This window comes from Marmota flaviventris, chromosome 5 (genome assembly GCF_047511675.1).
Source record: "Marmota flaviventris isolate mMarFla1 chromosome 5, mMarFla1.hap1, whole genome shotgun sequence".
NCBI classification, from domain to species: domain Eukaryota; kingdom Metazoa; phylum Chordata; class Mammalia; order Rodentia; family Sciuridae; genus Marmota; species Marmota flaviventris.
The window spans coordinates 88,354,984-88,368,625 of record NC_092502.1 but is presented as its reverse complement, the minus strand read 5'-3'; the positions used below and the strand labels follow the sequence as shown (position 1 = coordinate 88,368,625).

Below are 13,642 nucleotides of genomic sequence, written 5' to 3'. Positions count from 1 at the left end.
AGCAGGGAAAGAAAAACAAAACTAGTTCCTAAAATGAAATTAGCTTCTTAAGGTTTTATATATTCTAGAGAAAATAAGAACTTTACTATGAGTTGAACCAACTTAGGTTTATGTGTATCCACCTAACACTTCCAGCAATCTATCATCAATGTGCTGCACAAGTCCCATTCTAATAATGCTGCCTCCTAAAAAACCATAACAATGAGATCATTAACTACCAAAGTTCAGTTCTAAACTCTGGGCCCTTATTAATGTTTATGTCCCCAACATCAGGTCCAAAGGCTCACACATAACTGTCAAATAAATGATAAATGGCATAGTCATCTAACAATCAGCAATTACTGGTTTTCAAAATCTGAAACAGATTTTTAAACAGATAATTACAACAACGTGGTAAAAGCAGGTATAAGATTCTGAGAGAACATAGAGGAAAAAATACCTAACTCCATCTGCACAAATTGGAAAAGCCTTCTCTAAAGGGATGATCACACCATATTATAAAGCCCCACAGGTAGACAAGGTGATGATCAGACAAAGCCACAGCAAATACACTAAGAAGCAACATTTCTTTTTTAAAAATTCATTTATTGTCAACCAACATTCTAGGTTACTAAATCAGTAATCAGACATCTGTCACTGATTTAGTCTCCATTTGTGTTTTCTAGTTGAGTACCTTCAGTATAAACCTTCAGTATGAACTAGTTGGTAGAATTCATATCTGAATTTTCCATGAAATATACTGAAGAATGCTATGATGCTGCTGTATATAACAATAGAAACAGGTTCACATGTGCTTTATTTGTTCAATAAGACTACTGCTTAAGGAAATAGTCCTTCTCCCCTTCTTTCATTCAATCTACCACCCTAACCCAGTATAAACAGACTGCCCACCTTCTTCTGTATTAAGATTAGTACTATCATGGCCTCATATCCCTGCTGGCCTCACAGTCACCACTGGAAATGTGCACTTCACAAAGATATTCTTATCCTATATTTCTCCTAATTTTGCCCAATTCCCTCTCTACCACTCTCCTAAATTCATCAGTGTGCCCTTTAGAATGCCCAATCTGGATCAGCCAAGTTCCCTCCATATTTTCAACCTTTTTTTTAACTGTAGTAAGTTCTGCCTGGACTGAAACCTGGCTATTCCCTTATCAATCTCATATGCTGCAGCTAACTTCCTATCTCTTATATACTTAATACCACAGTGCCAGAATGAGAAAGAAGTTCTCCTTGCCTACATTCCTCTTCTGTTTCTCCTTCTTCAAAAACACCACTATCTTTGAGGCTCAAGTCATCCAACTATACTGCAAAAAATACTCTCCTTGTTACTATTACCATCAACAAACTCGTAGGAACTACTCTGTTCTCAAATATTTAAGCAAAAATTTTCTATCCATCTTCTCCTCCTCAATTCCCATATTCATTCTAACATTCATGTTGATGTCCCATTGAACTGTAGCCTCTCAGTTACTTAACCTTCCCACTTTTCCCCACCATCTAAAAATAAGATTTCCAACATGCTACTATTCTGCCCTTCTCCTGTCTTTCCAGTTCAATTACTATAATGGACTCATGGTAACAAACTTCTGATAACTCTAATTTTTTTACACCACCCCCTTTTCTACTACTTATTACCCCACTTTTAATTTCTCATCCCTCCTTACCCAGCCTGGACTCCATAACCCATCAGTGTCATCACTCCCGTTCACAACTCCCTCAACTCCTCTGACTGTTTCCCCTCTTCTTTCTCACCATCCATAGCTGAACCCCACTCCCATCTCCAAAGGTGAGAACAGACAGTAATAAATAAATAAATAAATAAATAAATAAATAAATAAATAAATAAATAAATAAGACGAAGAAACAAAAAAAGCCCCAAGCCAGACAAAAATTGGCCTATGTAGAACTTACATTCTGGCAGAGTTGGGGTGCAGATAATATGTAAGATTAAAAAATGGAATATATAGTGTAATAGAGGTATTCCAAGGACCTCAATATGAAGTAAGAAAAACACATTTAAGTTCACTGTTCACTTTTAATAACATGTAACTTTAAATAGACTCTTATTAGAGCCTTGTAATCCTTACAATTCTTACTAGTAGCTTGTTTTGTCAAGCTGCTTCAAGGCTTCTTTTGTCTCAAACCTTCTATAAAAATCCTTTCTCACTATTAGTTTATACTTCATCAAGAAAACAGAGGCCTGCAGATGGAATGCTCTTATCTTCAAGAGCCCTCCTCTCAAGCTCTAGATCCCATCCTAACCTTCCCAAGGACTTCACTACGCTAGCACCTTCTATTTCTCCCTCACATTCAATTTCTCCCTTTCGCAGGGACATTCCCATCAGCATACAAAAGAGCTTTAGAATCCTGATTCTCCCATCCACAAACAAAATATAACTAGAACGTCAATATACCATTAAAGAATACAAACTTTAAGATATAAAATAACCCATCTAAAAATATTTATGACACATTCAGGTTTTAACAATATGCCTTCAATAATTTACCAATAAAGAAAAAGACAAAATGAAGTGTGGCTTAATTTTTCCTACTAAGGAGTTATTAATTCAACCACTCCACTTGTCCTACTAAATGGTCTTATCACATTTGTTGCATGTAGACAGTAAATGATTCACACCATATAACACTTATAAATGAGTAACATACTTTTATTGTGGAAGAAACAAATATCAGATACCTTGCAATGTTTCAAAGCTTCTTTATATTCTTTGTTTCTAATTGCATCTCTTGCACTTTTTAGAGCAGTCTTCACTTCTTTGCTGGACATCTGTCAAGGCAAGAAACCCAGTTGAATCCACAAGAAATCTACCTAACTGTAAGAGTCTCAACAAACTTAACCATATGAAAAAGGCACCTGTGTTTTCTCTCTACTACCATATAGCTTATTCTCTCACCTCTTCAGATTTTTATTCAAATGTCACTTTCTAACTGAAATCTTCCCAAGATATATAATTTAAAATTTTAAATCTTCTATCTCCCTATTCCCATTATATTCCCGTTAGCCCTCCCCTTATTTTTTCTTCAAAACATATTTCTAATACACTATATATTCTATTTTTTATCTTACTTATTATCTGCACCCCCAACTCTTCCAGAATGTAAGTTCTATATAGGCCAGATTTTTGTCTGGTTTGGGGCTTTTTTTGTTTGCTTTTTTTTACTGCCTCATTCCCAGAACCTAGTCTTTGACAAATTATAGATGGTTGATAAATAGGTTGAAATTGAGCTATACTTAAATTATACTCACTTTCCATATTTTTTGGCTAAAATAAAGATGATCTTGTAGGTCAGCACCCAAAATACATACGGTTCTCAATCCAATTTTATAAGCAAGATCCAAAAGAATAAGCCCAAACAGAGTAAAATTTAGTCTTACACAGAATAAGATTTAGTAAATTATACAGAGTAATATTCAGTAAATATGATGGGAAAGTTTAAGGAAGTTTAAGAAAGCATTCTGTTTTAATATTAGTTTCTGAAAAATATAAATCAGAATATCAACTGCCTTCACATAAGGATTACTATAAGATTATTTTCTCTAAAGAGAAATAAACACAATGTTTATACATGAATGGTAGCATAATGAATATGAAAAAGGATTATACAATAACTTCAGCCATAAGAAGATACTTCAATTGGTAGACAAAGTATTTCTTCATTTAATGTTAAGAAATATGGTACTGAGCATGGAACCCAAGGGTACTTTACCACTGAGTTACTTTTAAGACAGTGTCTCACTCAGTTGCTGAGAGTGTCCAGGCCAGCCTAGAAGTTACAATCCTTCCGTTTCAGCTTCCCAATAGCTGGGATTACAAGCATAAACCACCATGCCTAGTAAATTAATTTGATTTTAAGTAAATTAGCCTATTTTAAGTTTTATAACTTATTCTGGCTTACCAGGAGGCAATCAAATCAATCACAATTCAATATTGAAAACAAAAGAAACATTTGCATGTTCTGCCAACTTCATTTATTTCTAATTTCACCAGAAAGGCAAAACAAAATTGAATAAATATTAAGTAGTAATAGACTCTAGATGTTTTAATCAACAAAATGAATCAAAAACATGAATTACTAATATATTACTAATCAACAAAATGAATCAAAAACATGAATTACACTAATAATACTTTATATACAAGGAGGGTGACGTACAAGCCCAAATCCAAAGAAATTTGTGAAGGTAGAGGTTAAAAAAAATATATTTTTGACTTAAAGAAAATAATATAATACATAAAATAATATAAAAATTAAGATGCCATAAAAGCAACTTCTTTATAGCCAGAACCAGATTCTTCAAATAGGCAAAAAAAAAAAAAATCTTACACCTAATTATAATAATTACATAATTTAAAGCAAAGTATTTCATATGCTCTTATTTGAAAACTACTGCCTCACCTGAAATTATCTTGGTATTAATTTATGGGTGAAAACTTGAGAAGGATTCTTTTGTAGTTTACAAATCTCAATGATTAGGTAACAGAGTTCAATGCTGATTTCACAGATTTTCATAAACCTGTTTCCTTTGGTAAAATAACCCACAGACTAAAAAAGAGAGAGAGAGAACATCAATGATGATAACCAATCTAGATCAATGAAAAGAAACTTTCAAGTAAAAAAATCAAGAACAAAAGCAGCCTCAAAATAACACCAAACAAAAAAAAACAGAAGACTACCACCTTTTCAGGATGAAGATCACCATCTCTTCTACAACCTACTATTTAAGTGGGAGCATATACATAAACAGTAGAACCAACTGGCATTAAAACTACATGCAGTCCCCAAGCTATTCACTGCACATGATATAAAAAAAGGTCCCTGTTCTAAAGAATACAATATACATCAAGAGAAAGACCTAAGACATATGAATTACTAGAAAACCAAATACTAAACCACAGATGATTAAGTAGAAGTGCTGTAGGAATTCAGAGGAAAAAAAGGTTTGTGATGTAATTGATGGCTACTAAAAGAAGACAGGACTTAAGAATGGAAGAAAGAGGGCTGGGGTTGTGGTTCAGTGGCAGAGTGCTTGCCTTGCACATGTGAGGCATTGGGCTCGATCCTTAGCACCACATAAAAATAAATAAACAAAATAAAGATATTGTGTCTATGTATAACTAAAACAATATTTTAAAAAATGGAATAAAGAAAGAAAATCACTCCACATGTGCATGTACACATATATAATAACAAATCCCATCATTACATACAACTATAATGCACCAATAAAAAATTAAATTTTAATTTCAGGGAAATGGAAGGAGACCCTCATTGTTATACAAAAGTACATATAAGAGGAAGTTAGGGGAAAGGGAAAAAAAAAAAAAAACAAGAGAGAGAAATGAGTTACGATAGATGGGATAGAGAGAGGGGAGGGGAGAAAAGGGGAGGGGAGGGGGGATAGGAAGGGGATAGGAAGGGCAGCAGAATACAACAGACACTAGTATGACAGTATGTAAAAACGTGGATATGTAACCGATGTGATTCTGCAATCTGTATACGGGGTAAAAATAGGAGTTCATAATCCACTTGAATCAAATGTATGAAAATATGATATGTCAAGAGCTTTGTAATGTTTTGAACAACTATTTTTTTATAAAAAATAAATAAATAAATAAAAATTAAATTTAAAAAAAGAAAGAAAATTACTCCAGTCAGAAAAAACTGTATTAGCAAAGAGACAGAAATGACTGTGGCAAGCTTAAGAAACAATAAGAAAATCATGCTGAATGGAACAGAAATGACTCACGAAAGAATAGAAGAAACAAGATTAGACAGGTAGAGTCTAAGATTACAACTTTTAAAAGTCACACAGACAAATCCGGACTTAAATACAGCAACAAATAGGAAATCATTAAAAACTTTTTAAGTAGATTGTTTCTAAAGATCACTAGAATCAAACTTCACTGTCTCTTGGTAACCCATTCCAGTCTTTCCATATTCATGTGTCTCCATATATAATTACAATTCCTTATGCTGCAGTGCAATTCTCTAGTAATCTATTCCCATTCCTTCTGCATTTGAAATGACATTTCTCATTGCTAGCAGTGAGGACCTCTCTCTTCATTTAATGTGTATATGTATGAGTGTGTGTGTGCACATGCATGCATGCTTATTTAAATTTCAGGAGATTAATTTCTAAAGAAACAAAATATTGGAACCTTAATTACCTAAAAACTACTTCTCTCCTTTTGAGGAGAAAGGAAGCAGATCATTCACTAAGTTTTCAAGCAAACCTTTATTGAGGACTAACCATCCACTGGGTACTACTGAAACCCATTTCCTTTTTTTTTAATTCTAATTTGTTATATATGACAGCAGAATGCATTACAATTCATATTACACATATAGAGCACAATTTTTCGTATCTCTGGTTGTACACAAAGTATATTCACACATTTGTGTCTTCATACATGTACTTAGGGTAATGCTATCCATCTCATTCCACCATCATTTTTACCGCCTCCTCCCTTTCCCTCCCACCCCTTTGCCCTATCTAGAGTTCATCTACTCCTCCCATGCTCCCCCTCCCAATCCCATTATGAATCAGCCTCCTTATATCAGAGAAAATATTCAGCATTTGGTTTTTTGGTATTGGCTAACTTCACTTAGCATTATGTTCTCCGACTCCATCCTATGAATGCCATGATTTTATTCTCTTTTGTTGCTGAGTAATATTCCACTGTGTATATATACCACATTTTCTTTATCCATTCATATACTGAAGAACATCTAGGTTGGTTTAACAGTTCAGCTATTGTGAACTGTGCTGCTATAAACATTGATGTGACTGTGTCCCTGCAGTATGCTGTTTTTAAGTCCTTTGTGTACAGACCAAGAATTTTTCTACTACCAACCTAAAACATTTTTATCCAATATAAATCAAGATTAAAAAGTAGCAACTATATTTAAGAAGAATTAGTAATAGTCATGCCAAAAAGGCAATGATATAAATATCCTCAAAACTATCAGCCATAGATAAATTGATTGATATGTCCTAAAGTGCCCAGCTGAGGGGCTGGATTATTTCACTTAGATGATGGTCTCCAGTTCCATTCATTTACCAGCAAATGCCATAAAGTCATTCTTCTTTATGGCTGAGTAATATTCTATTATGTATATATACCACATTTTCTTTATCCATTCATCTGTTGAAGGGAACCTCAGTTTCCTCCATAGGTTGGCTATTGTGAACTGTACTGCTATAAACATTGATGTGGCTATTTCACTGTAGTATGCTGATTATCTTTCGGATATATATAGGAGACGAATAGCTAGGTCATATGGTGGTTCCATTCCTAGATTTTTGAGGAATCTCCATATTGCTTTTCAGAGTGTTACAACAATTTGCAGTCCCACCAACAATGTATGAGTATACCTTTTCCCCCACAACTTCACCAACATTTATTGTTACTTGTATTCTTGATAACTGCCTTCTGACTGGAGTTAGACGAAATCTCAATGTAGTTTTAATTTGCATTTCTCTAATTACTAGAGATGTTGAACATTTTTTTCATATACTTGTTGACCATTCATTCTTCTTTTGAAAACTGCCTATTTTGTTCCTTTGCCCATTTATTATTTTTGGTTTTGATTTTATTTTTGTTTTGTGTGTGTGTATGTGTGTTAAGTTTTTTCAGTTCCTTGTATATGCCCACTTTGAGGAGGAGGTGGAAAAGATTTTCTCCCATTCTATTGGCTCTCTTTTCATGCTCTTAATTGTTTCCTTTGCTGTGAAGAAGCTTTTTAATTTGATGCTATTCCACTTATTGATTTTGATTTTACTTCTTGTGTTTTGGAGTCGTTTAAGGAAGTCAGTTCCTGAGTTGACATAATACTCTGAAATCTAGTAACAAAAATTACTTTGACCTTGTTCAACCTTACCATTTCCTCGCTGTATTATGATTTACAAAATCTATGCCATTAAATCTTTCTTCTGAAAGGAACCAGTAATAGCAATCATTAAGTAAATATAGACTCTAGATGCTTATCAATAAGCATTTTAGACACTTACCTTTTACTTATTATCACCACCTCTTTCTTCTTCTTGAATTGCAGATTGTTCTTTACCTGTTTTTCATCTGAATTAAATAAAAACAAATAAGATAATAATATAAAAGGGATAACATCCATAATCCCAAATATGAATTTTTTAAATATCATATTCACATTCAATTAATAATTTAAAACATGAGAAGTAATCATGTACAATTTTTAATCTTCTTTCTCAGTGAGACACTAATCTTAATCTTCAAATGTCTGAATTGGCATAAACTGCATTCCTACAGTCTCAGGTAATGAAAACAAAAGTCTTTTGGAGATCAGAAAGATTCTGAAAAAAAAAAAAAAAATCAGAAACTCAATAAACACCAAGTCAAAATAAAGACTTAAGCCAAAAAAGAATATTAACTATTTCTATGCTATGTTGTTTTGAATCTAGGGAAACTGAGGGCACTTATTTACTACAAACTTTCAGCCTAACCATGCTAAAGTGAACCTCGTTCTAAGCTATATAAAGGGTTATAAGTATGTAAAAAGCTATCCACATTATGCAACTATATTAGTTTGAAAACTAAGGAAAACATTACCTCATGTGAACATGTCATCAGAAATATTTAAATAGCCATTAAAATATAACTACAAATACACAACTACAAATTCTAAAGATATTTTGATGACATTCTGAAATAGCTTATGTCAAACAAAACTACCTAAAATGCTTAATGGAAAGAATGAAGGTGGTTTGAAAAGCTGAATGAAGTGGAAAATAAACATGCTACTTCAGAATTAGGAAGTGCAAAATGTTAGGAGACACAGATACAGATGAACAAGGACCAGAAAGTAAGTTTACAAGACCAAAACATGTATTAAAATTTACCTAATACAATGGTCAGTTCAGCAGTAAAGGGTCTTACTGGTAAGAAAACAAAGTATGGTATTCCACACAAGAGATATTGAACATTTTTTCATATGTTTTTATTTATGTTATTTCATGTTTTTTATTTATGTTATTATTTTTAATGTTTAGGAAACTAAGATAAAAGTTAAAAATAGACAAAGTAAAATCCTGGGTTTATTCCACTGATTCCTTTAGCCTCCATCCAACAATTGACTACCCACCCCACCCTTGATTTTAATGTGTTACTCAGTCACTTCAACTCAGTTCTTATGAAGTACCACAGATTCTGTCAATCCTACGACTCTGTCATATTTACCTACCATGACTTAACCTGGTTGAGAAGGAGCTTAAGAAATCAACCCCTTTGACTTTGTTCAACCTTACCATTTCCTCGCTGGTAAAGTGAGGATATCACTTACCTGATATGCACATAGATGGAATGCCCGAACGCAAGTATATTAATTCTGTTCACCTGATCTGTTATCCTCTCAAGTAACTTCACTACTTTCCTGCCATTCCTAAAATGACTAGTATGATGGTAACCCAGTAGTTATATTAAATTTTTCTCTATATGTTCAAAATTCCCAAACCCTCTGCCACTTTCCTATACCTAGTTCAAGAAGTAATCTTCTTGTTTATCTTACTTAAAAGACAGCTATCCCCAAACATGAGTATCCTCTTCAAATTAAGTTACTACACAAATACTAGGGCAAAGCCTGCCACCAGGATCACTCCCTCCTCTGAACCACACTTAGCTGAGCCTGGAATTTAAAAGATACTTTAAATTATCCTACATATATATGGCCTGTGTTTTAATTCAATAAATCCATAAATGCAGTTCATAAATCTTTGGAGTCTCTTAATATTCAATACCTATTGAGCAATACAATACATACACAACAAATAGCTGATGATCTAGCTACAAAACCCTACCACCAAATGACATGGTAATGTTTCAATGTTACCTCACATTACTTTTTTTAATCACCCTCCAGAGTTTTATACCTGTACATCTTTGCTCCTCCCATTCAGCCTGTCCACTGTTTATATTTTCATACTACACAGAATTCAAGTTCACGAGCTAAGCACGTAACCTTCCCAGACCAATCACACACTAGTTTGAACTTGTATATTTATTACCTATAGGTGCATTTCCAAAAATGTATTCTAAGAAACATTAGCATGCTTAAAGGTATCAATAAATGGCCTAGGAACTTTGTGACTACCATACATAATACATCTCACTCTTTCAAAGTCACAATGTACATTAGCACTTTTAAAGTCTCTGAGATGTCCTAAATACCCAAAAATAGTTTAATCAAGCAATTCTGAAATTTCTGTGATCATGAGACTTTTTTTTCCAGTGAAAACCAGATGACATTTTAAAAATGGTAGCATTCTCCAAAAGCATTTGGAATGTCTTGGTTTTCATTTTTTATTTGGCAATTAATTTGATAACTTTATGTTATTATTAAATTTATGTGTGTATAAATGTGTCTCCCAAAACTAGACCAGAAGTTCCTAGGATAACTGCTATAGGCAGCACACACAGTACTAATGAGAATTTGGACATTAAAAAGAAGTACAGGGAATCAAAAATTAGACTAAGACTCTTCAATTGAAGACTTTTCTGAAAAAGAGAGTAATTTACTAAAGCAAGCAATCCCTAACCTAGTAACCTTTAATTGATGATTTTAAGATATATACATATAACAGAGACTATTATGGGCTGAAACATACCCAAAATTCATATCTTGAAGCCCTAACACCAGTACTTCAGAATGTGAAAGTACTTAGAGATAACAAAGGTAATGAAGGCTAAGTGAACTCATAAAGGTGAACCCTAATCTAGACTATCATCTTTGGAAGAAATCTGGACACACCAGTGATACAAATGTATAGAAGGAAAGACCATATAAAGACACAGAAAAAAAAGCTGGCCATTTGCAAACTAAGAAAAGCAACCTCAAAAGTAACTAAACCTGCCAACTCCTTGATATTTGACTTCTAAACTCCACAATTATGAGAAAATTAATTTCTGTTGTTTAAACCAACCAATCTAATGTTTTATTATGACAGCCCCTGCAAACTAAAACAGAACCCCTATCCTCACTGCAACATAAATATACACACATGTGCACCTACAAAGTACATTTTCTGACAGTGTAAGTTAGTGATAAGTAAAAATGTTCCATGTTCAGAGGAGAGTGATCAAAACAATGAAGAAATCTAAAATTATATAACTAGCTGAAGAAACTGAGGGAAAGACTAAGAAAATTAAATTAGTGGAGCGGAGGTAAAGACAGTTCAAAGGGAGAGATTACCCATGTAAAAGTGGAGAGTAATGAATGAGTGGTTAAAAGTAGAGGCAGACTGACTGCAGTGCAAAAGAATAACTTAAAAATTTTTTTTAGTTGTAGATGGACATAATATCTTTATTTTTTTTAATGTGGTGCTGAATGTGGTGCCTCACATGTGCTAGGCAAGCACTCTATCACTGAATTACAACCCTCAAAATAATAACTTTTAATACTTAGACCTACACAAATGTGGAATGGACTGCTCAAAGGAAGTATGCTTCCCATCACTGGAGATGACAAAGCACAGCTGGATAATCCAATCATCAAGAATGTTGTAGGGCAAGCTGAATGGTCAGTTCAGCAGTAAAGGGTCTTACTGGTGAGAAAACAAAGGACTATAAATCAAGACTATAAATCTTAAAAGATTTTTTCCAGCACTATGTCTCTAGAGCCCTGAAATATCTATCTTGTTTGAACCCACTGCAGCATCAGCTTTCACTCACACTGCCAAGAGAAGAAAGAGGAGGAATAAGATGTGTTCTTGTAATCCTGTCATCAGAATAAAGGCCTGTATATACAAAGCCACAGAAAGTAAATATACCTCACAGAACCATTACTATGCCATGAAAAGAAGTTAAACAAAAATTTTATGAATCTTAAATTTCAGCAGATATTGTTTCTATGATAATGTCCTACATTCCAAATTAGCCCAAAACAATTTTGGAAACATATTCTGTTCTTGAGGGAGTCTACTTGTATTAAATTCCATAATGTACTATTATTTTAGGTATGTTAGGTTTGCTAAGAATCTAAGCTCCTTGTGGAAAAATCTAAAGTTTGAATTTCTGCATGTTCCCAGATCTGATTAGCATGATGCTTAACAATTCTGCTTCATAATACAAAACAAACTTAGTAGGTTGTTAGGAAAATTTGTAATTAATGGTGACAGAGTAGTGAGTTAAGGCACAATTTCCAGTCCTGCTCAGGCTGACTCCCAGTGTGACCTTAAATCCATTCATTTAACCTCTCTGAATCTGCTTTCCTATCAGCAAAATGGTCAAAGTAAGAAAACATTCCTTGTAAAAGCACCTGGCACACAGTAGATATTAAGTATATGCTTAGTATAATACTCAGCACAAAATGGTATGTGAGTTATTAAATATTTAAGGTCTGACTCCTGTCACAATTATTCTATGCAAAAAAAAAAGTTGCAGGATTTTAAAATTGTGTTGGTTTTTCTTTAAAAAAAAAAATAAGCTGTACAATTCCTCCTTTTCCTGAAAAAGATTAAAAACAATCGGTGTGATGTGCAATTATATACCTGAAACTATGATAATGAAATGAAGAATCTGGCTCTGAATCAGAAATCTGCTTCTTCCAGAATTCTCCAAAAGATTTAAACAATTAAAAGAGAATAGCTGATTACTCTGCAGCAAAACAACAGTATTTGGAACCTACGTCAATCAACTGAACACGTCACACAGCCCAACATTTGTTCCTTTAAGCTTCTGCTTGTTTTTCTCCTTTGCACTCAGAAGGCAAGGAACAAACTAAGCTTTTCCCCGCCTAGAACCTGAAACTTCTTACCAGGCCCCACTTTTCACAATAAATCCTACTGCATAGGCAAGGAGAGGTAACCACATAAGGTAGGCTAGAATTTTCCTTAAAAAGGGAATTCAGGTGCCCTAAAGTATCCGCACCGCATCTGAACGCGTCCAGGCAAAGCCCCATAAGGAACCGCCCCACCCAACTTAAGTGACAGACACGCCGCCACCTCATCAACGCCCGGTTCACGCTCTCGCGGAACACTAAGCCACGCATGTTCGGCGCAAATCGAACAGCACCGGCCCCGATCCTTTCTCAAAGTACCATTTCAACTGCCTTTAGGCTCCAATTTATGCAAAAACGACCGCGAACCAAACCCACCTGGGACAGATTCGGCTCCTACAGAAACGCCAAGTCCGAAGTGAAGGCGCATGCGCCTTTCCCAGGCATCGCTCACGTGACTGGGAGGGGCTGGGGTTAGTATGCTCGGCATTTGATTAAAAGGACTTAACGTGGGTTAAGGAGAGGCGGGGTGTTCCTTCTTTGCGCATGTGCCCGCTTTGAGCCTGATGGAAGTAGTAGTTCAGCGGGTGGAGTTTTGCTTTACTGTGTAGTATGTGGAAACCAAATTGCAAGTTCTGGGAGTTGTTGGACGTCTCCACCCTCTCACACCTGCAGGGAGTTCCAGGAGAGGCGGGCCCAGCAGCCGGCTCTTGGAACCGCTATGCCCATGCTGCTGCTGTGGGTGTCTGTGGTCGCAGCCTCTGCGCTGGCAGCGCCAGCCCCCGGGACAGACGGGCAGAGGCGGCGAGCAGCCCCGGTGCCTAACGTGGTGCTAGTTGTGAGCGATTCCTTCGTAAGTACGGTGAGGGCC

The 13,642-nt window shown here is 34.9% G+C and overlaps 2 protein-coding genes across 3 annotated transcripts in view; one reads left to right on the top strand and one right to left on the bottom strand.

Moving 5' to 3' along the window:
* The window catches only part of Skic3 (SKI3 subunit of superkiller complex), a 101,676-nt gene extending 88,453 nt beyond the window's left edge, over positions 1 to 13,223 (bottom strand). The window contains exons 1-4 of one of the 2 annotated variants that reach the window (XM_027927745.2): positions 13,150 to 13,223; positions 8,039 to 8,105; positions 4,423 to 4,569; positions 2,702 to 2,791 (exon numbers count right to left, since the gene is read on the bottom strand). In XM_027927745.2, coding sequence (XP_027783546.2) covers positions 2,702 to 2,791 — 90 coding nt within the window. In that variant the 5' untranslated portion in view covers positions 4,423 to 4,569; positions 8,039 to 8,105; positions 13,150 to 13,223. The remainder of the gene's footprint in view (positions 1 to 2,701; positions 2,792 to 4,422; positions 4,570 to 8,038; positions 8,106 to 13,149) is intronic. The other variant, XM_071612400.1, reaches the window with a different exon arrangement.
* Positions 13,224 to 13,331: 108 nt separating this feature from the next.
* The window catches only part of Arsk (arylsulfatase family member K), a 42,746-nt gene continuing 42,435 nt past the window's right edge, over positions 13,332 to 13,642 (top strand). Inside the window, exon 1 of the mRNA XM_027927726.2 lies at positions 13,332 to 13,624. Coding sequence (XP_027783527.2) covers positions 13,493 to 13,624 — 132 coding nt within the window. The 5' untranslated portion in view covers positions 13,332 to 13,492. The remainder of the gene's footprint in view (positions 13,625 to 13,642) is intronic.